This window comes from Ostrinia nubilalis, chromosome 3 (genome assembly GCF_963855985.1).
Source record: "Ostrinia nubilalis chromosome 3, ilOstNubi1.1, whole genome shotgun sequence".
Lineage (NCBI taxonomy): Eukaryota > Metazoa > Arthropoda > Insecta > Lepidoptera > Crambidae > Ostrinia > Ostrinia nubilalis.
Genome location: NC_087090.1, coordinates 9,522,207 through 9,542,445, shown reverse-complemented (window position 1 = coordinate 9,542,445; position 20,239 = coordinate 9,522,207). Strand labels below are relative to the sequence as shown.

At 40.0% G+C, this 20,239-nt stretch overlaps 1 protein-coding gene across 7 annotated transcripts in view; it reads left to right on the top strand.

Annotated features, from left to right (window-relative positions):
* The window catches only part of LOC135087863 (protein muscleblind), a 152,543-nt gene that overhangs the window by 76,897 nt on the left and 55,407 nt on the right, over positions 1-20,239 (top strand). For all 7 annotated transcript variants that reach the window (XR_010260923.1, XR_010260924.1, XM_063982699.1 and 4 more), the window contains exon 3: positions 6,487-7,170. Coding sequence is in view for 5 of the 7 variants with exons in the window: in XM_063982699.1 (XP_063838769.1) it covers positions 6,982-7,170 (189 nt within the window). In the remaining 2 variants the exon portion in view is untranslated. The remainder of the gene's footprint in view (positions 1-6,486; positions 7,171-20,239) is intronic.

The window sequence follows — 20,239 nt, the reverse complement described above, 5'->3', positions numbered from 1 at the left end:
CGTAATGTTTTTGGCACGTATGTCTAATTATAAGCATAATAAACACTATTTTAAGGGTTCATTAAAGTTTTTGTATAGAAATCTTAGATAATTAAGTGGACTAATACTAGCATAACAATTTTGCAAGATTTTGGTTTTCGACCACGTGGACGGAAACCCTGACACCTAGTTAATATTTTTAATAATCATTTTACTTCAAAGAACCTACAAAGTACAATGTTTTTTCTTCCAATATGATCTTTATTGCTATTACATTAAACATTTTAGTTTACGTCCACTTTTTAACAGTGATAAACCCATAAAAACCGTTAAAAAGATGTGAACGAAAACAAAAACAGCTTTAAACGTTGTTGTGTTTTCGTCCATGACGTCATGAGCTGGAACTGGGGTGGACGAAAACCAAAATTAGCTATTCCTGTAGATTAGTTTTCGTCCATTTGTCCTTCGACCTATTGAAATATTTTCCTAAATTTAGGTAAGAAACTTATTTAAATCTTTTTGATATCATTTGAAAGCTAACAAAATTACCTTTCAAATGATATACCACAATCCATAGTTACTGTATTGTAGAATTGGTTTTAAGTTAATAATTCAACTGCACCCTTTTTTCTACACAGTGGTCGAAAACTAGCGTACACTAGGACGAAAACTGATTTTTTTGGACGAAAACTGGTGAAATCGCCTCTTTTGCATAAAATATTTTTTATAAAAAAACCCGTGGTATTTACTTATTGTCATATAATATTAACGTAAAGTAGACTATATAAGGACTAAAATGACATATAATACATATGAGTAAGGGTATTTTAAGATATTCATTTCGCATCACAAAGTTGGCAACTCCGATAATTGGACGAAAACTAGCGCACTTACCCTAATTGCTAACTGTACTTAATATTAAATTATAAATATCAAGTTTCTTGCAATATTTTAAGTGTTAGTAGACTTGATAAACATAAAGATGTCTAGTTTTCCACTGTCTAAAATATACAAGTTGTGTACAAGTAAATATCTGTTAATTTATGTTCTTCAGAAAAACGACACTAATTATTCTGTCAAACATTTGTCGCTAACGTAAAATTTTTCATAAAGCCTATTCATTATTAATGCAAATAGAAATGTACGTAATTAACTTGTGGTGATCCATACACATTATTTTAAACTTTCATGGTTACTCCGTGGCCGTGATCATGGCGCTTGCAACAGTGCCGAAATATCGGAAATTCGAAATTAAGACATGGTAGGTACCTAGCAATCCCGTCAATAATTATTATTCCATGCACATTATTGTATATTACATGTGCTGTCGTCACACATGTTTTTCTTGCAAAATCGCACCTATTTCAACTGTAGATAGAGCCACAGTGTTTATCTTTATATGCCGTCATCTGTACAAGCAGAAGAGGTAAATTTAATTTAAACTGTGTGGATACACGGAAACGGACCTAATGTTAATTTTCCTCATTTGAATTAGCTGGATCCTTCACAATTAGTACCTACATAGTTCAAAAGTCATCTAAAATACAAGTTTATGAAGTTTATAGAAAAAGCTTTTGCCCGTGGCTTCACCCGCGTGAAATTTCGTTTGTCACAGATCGTCATAAATTATAGCCTCTTTATAAAATATGTTATTCTGAGTTATAAACAATAATACTGTAAAGTTTCATCAAAATCCGTTCAGCAGTTCTTGCGTGAAAGAGTAACAAACATCCAGACATCCAAACTTTCGCATTTATAATATTAGTAGGAAGATGTTCCTAATTAATATTGAAAAACATTATATTCAAGAAATAGTCGTAGAACAGATTAAATAGGGATCCGTTTATAAAGTATAAAAACAAAAATAATAGTTAAGACTGAAGCAAAATAGTTTCTTTAAATAAATTATAATTAACGATTAGCAGATAGAACAAAATACATTGCTTGAAGTTAGTGGCTGATTCATTAAAAATACGAGTAGGTTAGTCGTTTATAGAGAACTTTACGAATTATTAAAATGTTGATGAATGTAGGAGTAGGCAAGACTTCATTTTCGTAAAAACGTTTACGTGAAATGCACTGAAATCGTAAAAATTTTCGTGCTATTATCAAAATTATCTTATCAGTGAATGAAAATTAAATGGATGAGACGCAGCTATCAAGTCGCTTTCAGATTATGGCACCAAATTAATCATTGATAAGCCTTGGCGTCTACAAATATTCCATGTAGGTACCTACGAGTACATTTTATATTTGGGGCCTTTAAAAACATTTCAGGCAAAAAAGGCAAGAAGATAAAAGCCCAAAATGCCATAAACGGCATGGAATAAGAAGCAAAATCGTCCATATTTCCGTCTGTTCCGCAAAGTTAGCACAATGCGGTTTATAATGTCAACATTTCTGTGCCTCCGGCGGCGCCATATTCAGTATTGTATTTTTGTACGTTTTGTCGATGCGATCAGTTTAATGTCGGGGCTCCCTGCCATGTTCGATAAGGCGTGCACATTAACGAGCGCTGCAGCGATAGCGGCGGAATCGTGTAATTTGCGCCTCGTAAATTTAAGCCGTCGCAAATTTTTCGCCTCTCCTGCTAATTACCAGTCCACAGCGTCCCCTGAGACTGCTAAATGCGCCTCGCGCATGTCCCGAATGCAAGAGTGCCACGACTTGGCCCGCCACATACACAGAACAATGGCCTTTGTTTTGGGCATGGCGCTGACCTACACGCAATGTCATGCGTTAACTTTTTTATTTTAATGGTATCGACCATGGTCATTGTTTTGTAGTAACTTTATTAACTACGAGACGCATTGTTTTATTTCATAACACTAGCCCTTTGTTTCGTCTCATTTACAGACTCAGTTTTTTTTGCCGCAAAATCAATTTCGACACATCGAAAATATTTCTATTAAAGGAAAATATTCTAATAGGTAAATAATATTATGGAGTACCTTCCTAGAATGTTTGAATATCATTTTCCCTAAGGCCAGTGAGTCAAGTATCGCCCCGTGACCAACCAATGTAGAGGCGCGCGTAGAATAACAAACGGTGACATCACTTCGCGTCTGCTAACTCCGCATGCGAAATGAAACGCATAAATGTTCAATTTTCAGCCATCACCCAAGATTTATGACTGACGATGCGCCGCCGGTAGCTATCTAAAATGTGTCCCTGAACGCAAACAAATTACAAACATGACTCAGATCGATAGATATTCGCCGCTTGATTTACCGTCTCGGGATGTTTTAGGGTTTTAGAATCATAACATTTATGACTGCAGCACTTTGATACTTTTAAAACGAAATAAACTTGGGGAATTCGCTGGAAATCAAACCAGACTTCGTCTAATAGAGCCAGCATTTTGCTACAGTTTGAACGTGACCAGTTTTTTGTATTCGATTGGTTTTGCTCGAATCGACACGTACCTATCAGTGACAGGGTATTGTATTGCGTTGATTGACTGCACTGGATCACTTTAGAGTTTCAATGAAGCGTGGCGAAGGTGAACGTGGTGGTAGTTCTGCGTCGTGGCTGGCTGCAGCGGAGCGCGACCCAAGGTCTTCCTGGCTCGCGTCTACTCGCTTTCCATCTGCCTCCATTGTGCGGTGACCTTGCCGCTCCAGCACTTTTTATCATCGCCCACCTCGCCGCTCTGTTTTATTACCGCAATCTCCGGCAGCGATAAGCCTGGTCAGCACTGATAACGAAAGAGGACAAGCTCGACCGCCGCTCATTTTAGCGTCAACTGAACGCTATTTATCACTGTAATTTGTTAGACTACACGCCAACTTGTTAGCTGAAGTACTACTGTTGATTTGAATCCCCAAATTAATTGCTGTGTTACCGAAACAAAGGCTTGTTGAGGTGAGAATTATTGAGTGTTCCAATTTTGAATGTCGATTGTTGCTCAATTCGGCTAAAGCAAATGTCGAATTATGAAGTGACAGGCAAATGATCGGTGAATGCAACTCGAGGTGCTACACCGCCTCCTTTCCAAGTAACAGATGCATGACCTTACCCCGATTTCAGTCTCAGTAAATTCTATCGGATATTGCAAATAAGCCTTCAACTACAATTAACCTTTCAGTTTACACCATTTTAAATGTAACTTATTAATTTGAACGGTTAGCGCAAAGTAATTTCCACTTGAAAGGTTACAATCGTATGAAATGTTAAGTGTCTATAATATAAAAATCAGAAGTAATTTATGTTCTAATGGCAGCCTTTAAAGTTCAAATGTTGTTATGTAATTCTAATCATAAGTGCGGTTGAGTGAAATTATTAAGTTACGTGATTAACAGCTCTACAATTGTACAATTCTATCATATAAATTATATCATAGGTAAGCTCATCGCATTCTGATTGTCTTGATAGCTTAGAGGTAAAAGCGCCCTCCTCACCGGTGGGAGACCCAGGTTCGAGTCCCGGTCAAGACCGTGGATGCTGACGGGCCTACCTACAGATCATGCATTTATAAACAATTTATCCACAATAATTAATGGTGCTGTTTTCCTACTTTTAATGCACTCAGCCGCCCTTCCCAGGGGTATCAGTCGAATTGACATGATAAATTTTTCGATGGTAACTCGATCGAATCGGCGATCTCACAAAGGCCCGCGCTCAACTGTTTTTCTGTCCCCCTCCTCCCCACTTTCACCCCCGACCGCTCTCACGAGATTCTTATTTAGATTCGCTTCCGTCTGATTGCTCTTGGTAATCTTTTCACTTGGTTATTGAATGTCTTGCCCGTGCGTGTCGAGCTCTGAAGGAACCGAGTTGTCGAAGCTCCCATGAAAGGAATAACTCCTTTTGAACCAACCATTCTCGATTTCTCGTATAATGCTCCAAATAAAACGATGTCCATTTGTTTTGTGCCAGCTCACTGATCATTTTTCTGTCTGTCTATAACCTTTTTTATTGCGATGGTTTCTGATTGAAATGACTTTCAATCTATTTAAGTGCATAAAAGTATTGTTTACGGTCAAGCTTGTTAGACTGATCAAGTTAAATAAATTAAACAGTTCAGTAGTTTCCAATGTCACTTAAAATGTTATTGATTCTTGTTTGACTTTTTTCTCTCCTCTTTATCAATATGTAGAGCTTACATGAACTAACCAAAACTTCCTTCATTGCATTCTGCGATGCGATTAACTTTGAAAGTTTGCTTGCAACAATAATGTAATGTCAGTCTCCAAAATAATCTGGTAACACTTGCCTAATTTCAAACAAGTAGCAACAGTCTATCTTTGAGGTCGTCTTAAACAAAAACAAAAATGCTCTTCAATCTTATCACGTATTTTTAAACGGTTGCTACTGCTCCAAATCACAATTAGTCCAATTTCACGGCAGGTGCCGACAGCCGCTGTAATCTGTTCTTGCTGTATCATTGATTACATAAATGTCATCTCCCGCAGACTGTTGTAAAAAAATTGGAACGAAAACTAGTCGTTGTTTTCCACTCGTAGCAATGACGTCTGAAACCGAGGGGCACTCCGCCGGCCGCGATAAAAACACCGTTGCATCCACGTCGAAAATAAAATTTAAAGATTTATGCACGATGGTGAGCGCGACGTTGCGTTGCCGCACACCGGGCTATTTTCAACCGAGTTATGCTTTAAATAGCGCATTACGATAGGATTTGGTTTCACGAGTTTTTCCCTGTTGGCCCCAGACTGCCACGTTTGAACCGGCCACTCACACAAAGAATTCTTCCGCAAGATGAACTCAACACTTATTGGGTGAAGTGGATCACGTTTGATACCGTTTCTCGATTATTTGTTTTCAAAGCCAGGCTTGTTTAGCGGTGTTATTGTTGTTGTTGTGTTATGATTTATCGTTTGCTATAAATATAACATCTTTCCATCGGTTATTGGATTTATTACTTCAAAGTATTTTGTCTTCGTCTGTTTCGGGTGTAGACCGACTCTATTATGGTTAGGTACGTGGCTGGTTGATATGAATATTTCACGTAATAATTATACGCGAGATACGACAAGTGTCATACGTGCTTAAGATAAACACCAGCATTAGTTTACTTAACAATTAGTATACCCGTGCTGGCGACAAAAAAATAACAATACAAATTATCTTTGCATTCTCTGGTTGTCGTTAAATGATGCATGCTACGTCAAACAAAGGCTTAGATTGTGGAATCATACAGTCAAGTTCATTCTTTTCACATCAACCAAAATATGTATCAGTTAATTTGTATTTCTAGTTAACTAAGATAACAGGGCAGCAGGTTCGAGGCGAGGATCTCCATAAAAGGTATCTGAACTGCCAGCATCTGATTTGAAAGAGATAACCGCTAATTTTCTTGCGCACCCTATCATAGTTTACGCTACATTCTCGCTGGCAAATAACAAACGGGAGCGAAACTGAACCTAATGCCTTCAATCTGCTGCCTCTTGCGGGCCGCGAGCCGCGCGCTTGCTAACCCGGTAGCCGCTTAAGCTTGGCTCCGGGGTGACCGCCCGGAGAGTAACCAGTGTGTTTTGTTGTTCGCAGAGTTGAGCCCCGCACCGCACCGGCTTGCTCGCTGACCGCCGAGCCGCTAATCTCGCTTTTTCCGCGACCCACCGTCGCCGCCCAGACCCGCACCGGCCGCCGCCATGCTCGCGCACCAAGCACCGCTCGCCCTCTACTAAACTCAACCGTCTACATCGACAAGAACGCGTGTGATAATAATAATTTAATACTTGCCTAAATAAGCTTGCAACGTCGGTGTCTTTAATTCTAACTTAATTGTAAGCTAAAATTAATCATATTGTAAGAAATCGTCGTATCGCGCGAAAAGGAGCGGTGCCGCGTTTACTTGCGCGTGTGTAGTAGTGTGTGGTAGTGAAGGGTGCGCGTACGCTGCCAGTGGCCGCAGCATCACGTGACCTGCCTGTGAGGAGTGCATGCCCAGAGCGCGCGGGCGCTCGCCCCACGCGGCCTATGCGCCGCACTCGCTCTGCGTAACTGCGCGCGAACCTACCCCCCTCGACTACAGTGCCAACGATGGCCACAATGGTGAACATGAATAGCCTACTGAACGGCAAGGACTCTCGCTGGCTGCAGCTCGAAGTGTGCCGCGAATTCCAACGGAATAAGTGCTCGCGACCAGACACCGAATGCAAGTTCGCTCATCCCCCGGCCAACGTCGAGGTGCAAAATGGAAGAGTCACCGCCTGCTACGACAGCATCAAGGTGAGTTTCTTACTTTTGTTTCATTTCTTTTCAGACACTAGGTTATTTCAATCTTACTTGCGTGAAAGAAATCAACAGCAAGCACTTGAATCTATTTGAAAAAGTACTTATTCTGTTACAATTTTCCGGGTGAACAAGAAACAACCCCTCGAGGCGACATTTCGCCGCCGCCATTCCGCTCGCCGACCTCAATCCCAAGGCTAGCTTGGAATTGGTGACGTCACCCAAACCGCCGTCTACTATGTATGGGAGTTGGCTGGCGTCGTGCTAACATAATGAGCAGGACGATGACTCGCAGCTTCGACTTGTTGTTGTACTTCTGTTCTCATTTTTGTTGATAGAGTATCCAGTTCTGAGTCTGACATAAATAAGCTTTCCGGAGCTCGTAATTTATTCCAAAGTATTGGCCATCAGCCTATTTCTTTCACATTATCTTAAATTATACATTCTTGTTTCCGTTATAGCATCTGTTTCCAAATAAATTTAATTTCCGTCGTCGGTTTTACCACGGTAATACTATCTATACAGTATTCCAACTCGGCCATATTTTTGAAATAAATGTCAATAGCCCCGCGGTACGTCACGGTATGACAACTTGCGATAGGGCTGCTCATACCCATTCAAATTACATCTGTCTACTTAGAATTTCTATCTAGTTTTATTTAGACAAACAAAATACTTTGTGAATGGAATAGGATAATGCGTGTTGTTTTGTGATTAGTAGATTTAATTTAAAAAAATATACTAAAATAATTTTGAATCTACTAATCATAATTAGTACTGAATGACCTAATTTCAGGCTGGCGAAGTCGTGGGCCTAAGCTGGTTTTATACAATATAATTTTCATTTCAAATCAAACTGACTGAAAATGACCATATATGCGGGTTACACGCACTTCTCTGAAGCCTGGAGACTCTACACTCAAAGTTGTTCTCTATAAACAAACAGTCCAGTTAGGTAGGTTTCTGAGAGTTAATGACTAGTTTTTGATAAAGGACAATGGGCAAAATGGTACCCGGCTCCAATAGATATGTGTCTAGTATCGTTTGAAAGGTCTTACCAAGATGAACAACTTTTACTATGACCACCAGCCTCAGATCTGGTTGTGTACGAAGATATACATACTTTTTTGCAGAATGGTACCCGGCTCCAATAGTTATGTTTGTAGTCTCATTTGAAAGGTCTTACCAAGACGAACAACATTTACTATGGCCACCAGCCTCAGATCTGGTTGCGTTCGAAGATAAAGATACTTTTTGTGTAACCTAAGTATCATACAGTATGAAGGGGGACGCGCTCGAGGCAGGGCACCGACGAGATGGTCGGACGCGGTGAGGAAGACGGTGGGCGGGAGTTTGCATCGTGCGGACCACACAGCTTATGACCGCAGTCTGTGGAGGAACACTATCTATGGTCGCGATCCTCATCAGTGAGGGACCGAGGAAGAAGAAGAAGAAGTATCATACGTGTCCATCGTATGGTACTTAGGTTATGCGAGGCAGGAAGGGTTTACTGCTCCAGCATCCTTCCTTAACTCTATAATTATTGATGGGGATAATTGTGAAATAAATATTTTTATTTAAAGAAGTACTACCCCCTTATTAATAAAAAGTTACACCTAGGAAGAGCCTTGGATTAAAATGACATTTCCATACCAAATGACAATTTAAGCCAGAGTTCAACTAGAGTGTAACTGTTATTAATAAAGGGGTTAAAGTTTTATTACTTCTTAAGGGTTTTATTATGGGTTGCTAAAGCGAATAAACCCACAAGACCCAATAAGTCCACCCACAAGATGGACCGACGACCTCATAATGGTAGCGGGAAGGCACTGGATGCAGGCCGCCACCAACCGGCCATTGTGGAAATCATTGGGGGAGGCCTATGTTCAACTGGACGTCCTATGGCTAAAATGATCATGATGATGATGATGAAAGCGAATAAAGGGCTAATAGCTTGGGTAGTTCATCGTAGGTATAATCCTTTCCTTTTCAATGCTTCTTTTAGTTATATTAATAGAATGTAGTCATAATACATACTCGTATACATGGATGATTGTGTTATACTTTCATTATAATACTTAGTGGAATTACTGCTTTCAAAACGTGAATTAGAACTGGCCCCATAGCAGACATTTTCCTACATCTAAAGGCCTTTTAAAATATATATTGGTTATGGCTATTGGAGCGGGTACCACTTTCCATACATTTGTGCCCATCATCCTTTGATCGTTTAAGACGGTCAGTCAAGTCGACGTCCGTTCGGCACATTCGCGACACCCCTAACTTTTGGATCTCGACCACGTCCCTTGATTTGAAATTCGAAGGAAAACTTGCGTTTCGTCGGTTTATATGAAGTTACAATACTGTATGATATTATTACCGTGGTTTTACTATTTAGGTATTTTCTTATGCAGGCAGTACATAACATTTGAACAGTTGTGATCGCAAACAGGCAAAAATCCAAGTCAAATATGATGGTCAGTGTACACAAGCGCATTATTGGTATAGGTGCTGTTTGTTAGCAGTGAAGCAAAATAACGTGATAACATGCAGTCGTTTCGGACGAACGGGGAACATACGATACGATAAAAATTAAAACTGGTATTTTGACCGCGCGCTCCGTGCCCAACGACTTATCACGATCCGCGTCGATTGGTTCGCAAACCAACCATAGCAACCGAACAACATCCATAAAACAAAAAACACACTAATTAGGTACATCCCATGTTAATCCAATCAAACTGTAAAACTCTACCAATTCACATAATTCCTTCTAAGCATTACAGAATATGACAAATCGTTCCCTAAACAAAGAAATTGAGATAAATAAAAGGCACTTTCTCATTCCTTAATATTTCCCTCAGTATTTTCCTTTGATGCTCGGCTGAATAACGCGATCAAGAGATAAAACGCACTGAGATCGGGCCCGTGCCCGTTCGCTCGGCAAAGATTTCCACGCGGCCCTCTCCCACCGCTATTGAATACATCGCCAGTAGCTCTAACGTTACCTCTGCCGCTGTCGACGGCGACTCCGTTTCTCTGCTGTGGGCGGCGGATGACACATGCCCGTCCCGATGACTGTCGAAACTAGTATCGCATATATTTTTAACAACTCCCACGGACCGCCGGCCATAAGTCACTACTATTGCTGTTTTTCTTTTCATATCGCGATTGGCAACATTCCACGCCTTCACCGTGTACGCCGATCAAAATACTTGTCATAGACGCTCGCAAGCTCGTAACGTAGAGGTCATAGATAGGCGGGAGTCTTTCACGATAATCGGGGGACGTGTGCGAGAATCGATGTGGTAATTCGCTAAGCGAAGCGTCGTGTAGTCGGAGACGCTAAACAATGGGCGGGCGTACATTGTGCGGGCTTTGTGCATCGTGGTATCGCTCCATCGCACTGGCACATTCCGTATAATGCCGTCCACGCGTCCGACATGCCACGCCAATGAAAGCTTATCTCATGCTACCAGTTTTCCTCTTTAAAACCCTATTCTAAAGGAAACTTTGTACAAAACACCCAAACAAAAAAAATCTGTAAACGTATTAAACAGTATAAAGTAAGAATAGAATGCACTCGAGTCCCGCTACACAGTTTACATAGACGCGCTCTAAAGTCGTCTGCCTGCCACTAAAGCTTGCCAATAGGACCGCACACAAACGGGCGGCTCGAGAAAACTTTAAATAATCCCCCAGAGAATGTGCGATAGTGCAGCGCGTCTCCGCAGCATTAATCCGCACGATAAAAAGCATCTGAGCGGCGGACGCTGCTTATACTGTTGACCGTCGATGGAGCGTCCAGATATTTAACGGAGAGGACGAAAAAGTAAACAAGGACTTTGTGGAGACGAGCCGTCTCTTTGAGGCAGCGGCCCATCGTCCACCTAATCGTGTAAAGCGAAAACTCCGGTCTTTCATTTTTGAAATTCGTATCGTTATTTACTGTAGCCTTGAACAAATTGTTGTTTCGGGTGATTGTTTTATTGCGAACATAGGTCGTTTTCTTTGTTATGCATTCTCTAAATTACGCTTAGTAATTGAAACTATAAGAAACTATAAAGTTCCTGAACCTCGTCTTATTAAATTCTTTAAATGATTGTGTAGAATTCATAGAAAACTCGTGCTGTTTATTGATAGACAAAATATTTCAGCAGATAGCAGTTTACCTACTTATCCGAATTAATTATGATTAAGTGGATTATTTTAATCCGTCTTGGTAATCACGTCCCTCGGTCTTTTCTACTGAAATTCAATTAAATTAAAAAAGGAACTAATAATTTTCATTAAAAATTGCTGTATTGTTTTAATTTGAAAAGCATTTCAATGAAACACGCAAAAAATGCGTCAAGGTTTCCCAAATGTCATAGACACAAAGAATGCCATTCCATAAATAACATTTCCGTGTCTTCTATTATTTGAAGGTTACATTGGTAGTGCACATAGCGAAAGTCTAGCAATCTGGCAACTAGACGATACGCAAACACGAAAATCCCGTTAATCGCGGCGTTCTCGCATGGCGAATGTTCGCAACTCACGCGAAACTTGTCACGGGCGTAATCGAGGTCTGATCAAACAACCCGCGACTCGCCGGTGCCACCCGCATCGCCGGCTCCCTTCGTCGCGAACGTCTCCCATGATTAAGCCTTCAATTACGCGATATGACGAGGGGGTCATATTTGATTAGGCTACGTGTTGTGTTGATTAAACCGAGCTTATTGCCTTATTCACTTACCTCACCCACACGCGCGATGTTCGCCAATCAACGAAGCAACGCAAAACCGGATTTCGCCGTATCTCTCTGTCGCCTCTGGCCTATCAACTGACATTAAAATGACCGTGAATCATTGACCGCACATGCCTAAAACCTAAGTTGCACACGCCATCTCTAGTCGGCGCGAGTAGGCGTGAACCGCTCATTCCCAATTCTAGGCTGTCCAAGAGGTAAAGTGACCATTTTATTGAAAACAGTAGGTGGGACAACTGCATCAATTTGCACAATGAACCGCGGTGATTATGTCATGCATTTGACACGGTCTCGGCTAAACTTGTTGTGAAATCAACCGGGTGACGTCAGCCAGACAACCATTTTATTTAGTTATTTTCGGTTTATCGCGGCTTCGTTGCTTTGGCTAACTGGTCGTGAGAACTGCGATAAAAACGATACAATTGGAATAAAAAACGTAATTAATGTGTACCATGTTTCTAGGGGCAGACCGTATTTGAAACTTTATTAATTAATTTCTTAAGAATTGACGATATCTTATCTTACTATACATATTATTTCATTTAACATAGACTGTTATCATTTTTACATGTACGAGTTATTTCAAATAGTAACAATGGACTGAATCCAATTTATTCAGTGTGTTCATTTTATACTGCTCCGTCCATCTCCGTCATGTTTCTGTTGAAGTTGCTTAAATTTAATTTGCTTCCAAAGAAGAACGGTCATCTGTGACCCAGGCCCGACAGAAACGAGACATACCTCAGTTTTTTTGTCTAGTTTTAATTAGTTAAATTATATATTTTTTATATTCGAAATCTATGTATAACACCAAATTATTACCCTTTGTTTATGTTCAGGCGTCATACAAAAACTTATACAAAATGCCTATTTATCACCAAAATTGGTAAATGTATGTACCTAAATGTCTATTACAGCTGCTATGGAATGTATCTAGGTGACCGTGCGTTCTGTTTGCAGATGATATTTCTATATTAACGACTTGCCGAAATAACATTAATATAAAAGATGAATTAGATAAATTATTTATTAAAATATCAAATTGGATGAGAGCACATAATCTAGAAATCAATTTTGAAAAAACGAAACTAATGACCTTTAACCCACATCAAAAGACACCACTTACTCTAAACTATAATTTTAATAACATTAATATGGAACAAGTGAAAGATTTTAGTCTACTCGGTTTAACTATAGATACACATTTGCATTGGAAGACACACATACAAAAAATTAAGTCCAAATTATCAAGCTTCGCGTACGCTCTCCGAGAGGTTAAGAAGACAACAGATTTAGAAACTGCACTTGTAACTTATTACGCATACGGTTACGCTTGGCTAAGTTACGGGGTTATTTTATGGGGAAATAGCACAGATGTTCGATCGTTATTTATAAAGCAAAAAAAACTAATCCGTATAATAGCAAATATCAAGCCCAAAGACAGTTGTAAACCTTATTTTCAAAAGTACAAAATTCTACCCTTGCCTTGTATCTACATTTTAAATATTTGTAAATTTGTCCGCTCCCACTTTGAGTTTTTTACCAAACGCGAAGAATCATGTCCACAATATAATTTGAGAAATAAAAATAAATTAAAAATACCAACCATCCGCCTAAATTTATCTTCTTCAAGCACATACAATATGGCCATAAAAATATATAACAAATTGCCCGATCATTTATTAAAAGAAAATAATAATAGTAAATTCATAACAGGACTAAAAAAGCTACTAACTACGAAATGCTATTACACCATAAAAGAATATTTAGACGATAAAATTCATTAGCGATGTACCTAAACTATAATTTTCTATCTATGATAAAAAGAAGCCTCCTCTCTTATAAATTTTTAGTTTGCAGCGCCCAACAGGGTCCTTAATGATCTCCAAATATAACTATGTAACACCTAAATGTACTATTAAGGAAGCAATAAACTTATTGAGTATTGAGTATTGAGTATACAGCCTGGATTATACAGGGTGGAAACGAGAAGTTACAAAATCCAAAAATTCAATGTTACCAGCTTCCATAATCTGTAACCTATTATTGGTACCATTTGAAAGAGCTCGTGAAGCACTTTCAGAATCAGTAACTAGTTTTTCGATATCTTGTATAGTTAGAAATAATCGAGTGAGATCACTTATCGTTCCATATGTATAACCACCCTGTATAATCCGGCTGTATCTCCAGGTCACCTAGATACATTCCATAGCAGCTGTAATAGACATTTAGGTACATACATTTACCAATTTTGGTGATAAATAGGCATTTTGTATTAGTTTTTGTATAACGCCTGAACAAAAACAAAGGGTAATATTTTGGTGTTATACATAGATTTCGAATATAAAAAATATATAATTTAACTAATTAAGACATGACAAAAAAACTGAGGTATGTCTCCATTCTGTCGGGTTTGGGTTTTTTTTGTATGGGGCGTGACCGTTCTTCTTTGAATTTATTTCAGTCCATTGACGTCCACGGCTGAACCTTTGTCCGCCTCTCCGCTCTCGCCAATACGGCCGGATTTGCGAATGAGGATTGACGTTTGATATTTTCGACGTCCTTATTGCCATGTGAATAAAGTCAACACGCCCGTCAAACGTCGCTTTCGAATTTCGATCGGCTTCAAGCGTAGGAGTGTCAGTTCGCCTGACCTATATATTCTAAACTGTAACTATCAAATAATAATATCAATATTGGAATGACTCACAACCTACCATGCGATGTGGCCTTTATTAGTGGCAATATTTCCAAAAGCCTCCCGACTACCGAGATACTGTTGTTTCGAAATTTCGGATCGAAAGCTCTACCATCTAAAATAAACATTTGGTAGAGCGCCGCCACTTTCAGGAAAATTTTGACAGGTACGAGCCACTGTGACACGCTCGAACTTTGTACTTAGGTTTTAAACCAATAAAGCTGGCTGGCAGGCAGACTGCAAATAACAATTTAACGATGACTTAAAATTCCAAAAGGTACCTCCACAAATTCGCTTCAGCCGAAACATGGTTCTTTATGCTACAAGTTATTTAAATAATATGCAGAAATCTATATTAAGCTCTGGAGTTTATGCTAATCTGCTATGGATCATAATTCCAAGCTGTTAACGACCTAATATTATACTACTGGTTTTCCTTATTCTAATTGCATTTTCAATACTAATTTGCACATCATTTCTTGTAATCGTGCATAAATAAAGAACGACGTCATGATGTCGTACCTACTTTCCTATTTTTATCTAAACAAAATAATACGTGTTTAGCCGGCGTGAAAGATTTCAAATGCTTGGCGTTATAAATAAATTTAGCGTCGCCCAACCCAAAACAAACGAAACCCATTTTATCGCGCCGAGTCAAGTAATAAAAATAAATCCAATTAAACCAAAACAATGAGCGCCCCAAACAATGCAAAGCTGCATTCGAATTTCCAAAATTTAAGTTCATCCAGTTTAGGCTTTATGCAAGCACTTGAAGTGAAAGTGTGCCGTGGGTCGGTTCAGTCTGTGAACGTGGCCCGTGGGCAGTGCAGTGATAGATGCGCCGTCTGCCAGCGCCGGGCAACAAATAGAAGTAGGGAACCGCAGCTTCAACCCGTCCACCCACTCATTCACTTTCATCGTATCGCAAACTTTACTACCGTCTCGCTCAAAACACCAACATCGGGGACTTTATTAGAGCGCAGATGACACGATCCGATAACAACTTTAATCCCAGCGTAGAAGGATTTTGTATTCTACGCTTAGTCCAAAGTTCAGTCAAGAAATACAAATAAGACGTTACGTAACGAACACAATCCAAAATTAGCCACCAAAGTGGCACGCCGCCATCCCTGCTTCTTGGAAAGTATAAATTGCTTTCCAGCAATTCCCTTCTCTTTGGATATTGCTAAAGTTCTCTGTTTTATTTTCTATAAATATTTTGAAAAAAAAAGCACAATTCTTTTTCTGTCGTAGAGCCGGTGCAGAGAGAAAGAAAGAAAGAAAATTAATTTGCTTTTATTCGCTCTAAAAATGAAAACAAAAATCCTTTGACAAACTCCGATCGGCCGAACTCGGTCGGTCCGCTCGCAAATGAGCAAAACTACCGCCGGCAAAGGCTATCGCTTTAGTCCCCCTTGAAGGGTTTTCAAAACCCGTCCACCAAGTGTTCGGCTGCGGAACGTTGAAAACGATTAAATGCCACCATCTCGTGCTTTGTTAGTTACTTTGCAAAGCAAGTCAAGATCGCCTATTGGTCAACTTCTCTTAAGATAAAATCCATTGAAAATATTATTACTTTACCACAAGGGGTATATCTTAACCTGTGAATGCTCGTACCTATCTGAATCAGCTTTCAAATATACAAAGTCCGGATCCGTTATTGTAGGTAGTTCGTCTATGAGCAATCACTCAAGTATAGTTAGTTACTAGTTATGTAGACGCAGTCGAGACAGCGAGCGAACTACATTCGAATGGCATGGCACCGTTATATGACTTAATACCTACGCACGCTATCGGCTCAACCGGTCGGTTTCAGAATTGGCACCGTAACACGTTTGTACCTACTAACTATGGAACTATTAGAGATAGCAACGTAAACAAGAAACAAAAAACCCAACTGCTTAAAAATGAACTAAAAAGATAAAAACAAGACAACTTAGTATTTATTCACAAATACAGTCGGAGGCATCAATGAGTAATTCTTTTGTTGATGATACGTAATTGATGCCCGCTAAAATCGGTCAAGCCGTTTAGGCCGTGCCAAAGAAATAAATACATACATACACTCGAAAAACATAACCCTCCTTCTGGCGAAGTCGGGTAATAATAGGAGAAATGTTTACAAGTAAATGCAAAAAAGACATCTAATTAATTTATTTATTCTTATAGGAAAAGTGACTTCAATTTTCTCTTTTTATGATAATGTACCTATACTGACAAAAGTTTGGTGCTAATTAACTCCACTTCTGGTTACTTGTTCTCAAACACAATTAAAATAACGTGTGTTAAACCGGTAAAATTAACTTGACGAGTATTAAACGTAATACCAGTTCTATGTACAAGATTTCACCAATAACCAAAGTCCAATTATTATTGGTAATAGTAAAAATATTTCAGCTATCAATTTTTTCAGTGGAATCACTAATAAAACTCAATCTTATTGCTTAGAACGAGTGTTTACTCCGGTTTAATTTCGTGCAAAATCCAATACACATACGATGAATTCGAAACCGGACGAGTGTTTTGCCAGCAAGCGTTCATTAACTTTGAGCTAGAGAAGTACAGTGATTTGTCGAAGTCGTTTAATTCGATTCTTAGATACAACTTTGTGCGAAAATCTTGTTCGAATACCAAAGTTTACTGGAAAAATCACGTTTAAATGCTGCAGAATACGACAACTAAAATCCACAAAATTATAGTTTGGGTTTACTCAGTTACGGTTTTCCACAATTCGTTCCATAACCAAATCCGAATCTGTTCGTTCCAAAATTCTGGCGAGTCAGTACGTCACTACCTCGCGTGCTATCGTTTGCATTAGTTTTAAAAATCACTTAATCTGACCCAGATTGAACGCCAGCCTGCCTCAAGTAATTGCTGCATAAATTGTCGTTCTCCGCATTAATTGTGCCAGCTATTTGGTTTCGTTCGACATTTTTGATAGTCATTGTTATTTTACTCCTACACCAGTCAAGTTGTTTGTTGACGGAAGAATTTTTAACGCTGAATTTAAACATTCTACAGCTTTCCTTCTAATGAATATGAATGTAACTGGATCAATGATGAATTGCTACTTATGGAGTACTAAATTACGCGACTCTTATCATGCAGAAATATTTTTTACGCAATTCTCACATTTCTTCTAAATCCACTCCTCGCGGTCCCTTTTAATAAGATTCACAACCCCACGTCCAAATTCTTTACGCAGTTATAAATAACAGAATTTAATAAGATGTCCAACTTTCACATCGCGTGATAAGTGGGGTGTCACGTTCCGTTCGCTCTCGGATTTCGCCATTCGCTGTTCAAATTGCACTCCCGAGTGGCGTTCATGGGCACACCCTGCACTAACAGATAATTTGACAGCTATTACTACGAAAACAACTTGAGGTAATCAACTACTAATTACTACAACTCTTTCGACACGAACACCCAACTCTTTCGAAAAGTATGCTGTCCCAGTTACGCGTCAAACGCAGCTGAATTCCAGAGGAAGAAAATGCTTTCTGTGTGTTCTCTGAAATCATGCTTTCTAAAAACGTCAGTCTCTAAATTTAATCTTCCCACCGAGCGGAGAGCGCGGATGAAAAATACTGTCGTGGCATGTCCATTAGGCAAAGTATATTTTTAGATAGTGCTCTCAACTTCATAAAGTTTCATTCCAATTCTAGACTGCTTTCCGTCTTACAGCCGCAGCCGGCTAAATAGTAATCAAGATTTCATTAATTGAATTTCAACTCGTTACATTTGCTGCGGTCACCTTGGTGGTTCTGTATAATTTTAACATGTCGTGGCCTGGGGAGGAATGGAAATCGGATGTCTATTTCTACTATAGCATTTCTAGAGTCGTCAATAAAAAATACCACGAATCGTTCGCGAATGAGGAGGGGCGGCGTGCGGCGCATTCCTACATGCCGCGCATTTCCATCCGATATTGCGCCGCCATTATGCCCTGCTCCTCGTTCCCCCCCCCCTCTTTAGGCCCCAACCCGCCGCCCTTTAATTAAACGGTGAGGCCCGAGAGACACGTCTCCACCGGCAACGTGGAAAATCACGTAAATAGCTCCAAAGTTTCTCCGCGTGCTTTGGTCCACTCCATTGATAAGAAACTTACCCGCCTTTCGCGTTTGAAATTTTTATTTCTTGCGAACTAAGTCCGCTCCTGCCCTGTACCGAATCATTACCGATCAGCAACTTTGCCGATGGCGCCGAACGTTTGCAACAGTTGCCATGGCAATGGCTAGATGAAACAATGCGTGTAATTCGACAACGTTAACCTCCTTTCTCGACACATCCGCATAATAAAATAAAGACGACTCCAGTGGGGCTCGTAATGGCGCTGCCGAGGCCCCGGCGCTGGGTATCGGCGTAATGAGCGGACTTATCTGCGCTCATTTGCATGCGGAGTGTATCGGCCTCGACCTTGGCACCTTGCATCATGCCACACGCGCCGAATTCGACGCCGAAGTGCGTCACGTTCACGTCACTTCGCCAAACAATACCGTGATAGCGAAAGTACAGCCCTGTGAACGGACAAAATGGTTGATTAGAAAACTTGAGTAAACATTTTCTTTTTACGAAAATAAATCTGGCTTAACCGTGACCTATTCTATGACGTACATAATAAACGCTTAAGTAAACGGAAGACGTGAAAAAACAGATGGGTAAACAAACGTCGACCTGAATAACGACGCATATGAAGAGCCACTCTCCTCCACGCCGACTTTTACTCAGATCTTATCGGCAAACGCCCGTTACACTCTGGGAGCTGATCGTTATCCGCACTTAGGTCGCCGCTCTGCCGTCTCGCTGAATAACTCAGATCGACAGGCAATCGCTTTCGCAAAAGTGCATTTTCAGCCAGCGGCGATGCCCGGGCCTGACGTGCCACGCTTTAGCCCCGCCGACGCTTTACATGACAATTGCGATGTCCCTGGGGCGGGAGACGCGACTCAGCTGCGCCACTGCCATAGCTATCTCACAGTTATCTCGAACAGCCTTAGCGATATTGAACAGATATAATTACGTACGTACCTACACGTATTCATTTTTATTATTGTTGGTTTTGGTAGTTGGTTAAGTGAAAGTTTAAATCTTACCAGACGTGTAAGTGAAAGGTTGACCGCTTAAGCAGATGGAAATAATAATGTAACGAAATTCTTATGAAGTAAAATTCAGCGGAAAATGCGCTACGGCAGTAGCGGTCAATAACTGGGAAAAGTCGGAGCTTTGAATGTTCTTTCTCGACTCAGTTTGCATAATTGAATACGTTCACTAGTCGCGTCACGCGCGCCTCCTCCCGACTTAGCATCCTTAATTGGCCTACGTATTATTTGCCAATTAAAGTGAATTCTCATCGCGGACGTGACACGAAACCTGTACGATCCCGCGCAGGGAGCTTCTCTCCCCAGACACATAAATCATTTTAACAAACAAATCCATCTCATATTTGGAATTGAGTAGTTTGTCACTTGGGTTATAATGACATTATCGCAGTAATCTGCGGCATTATAACAATACTTACTTTACCAATTAATTAACGTTTACAAGTCAAACCAATTTATTGCCTTATAGATATTAAAATTACAACAGCTGTCCATTACGCTGACATCCGCGATTTC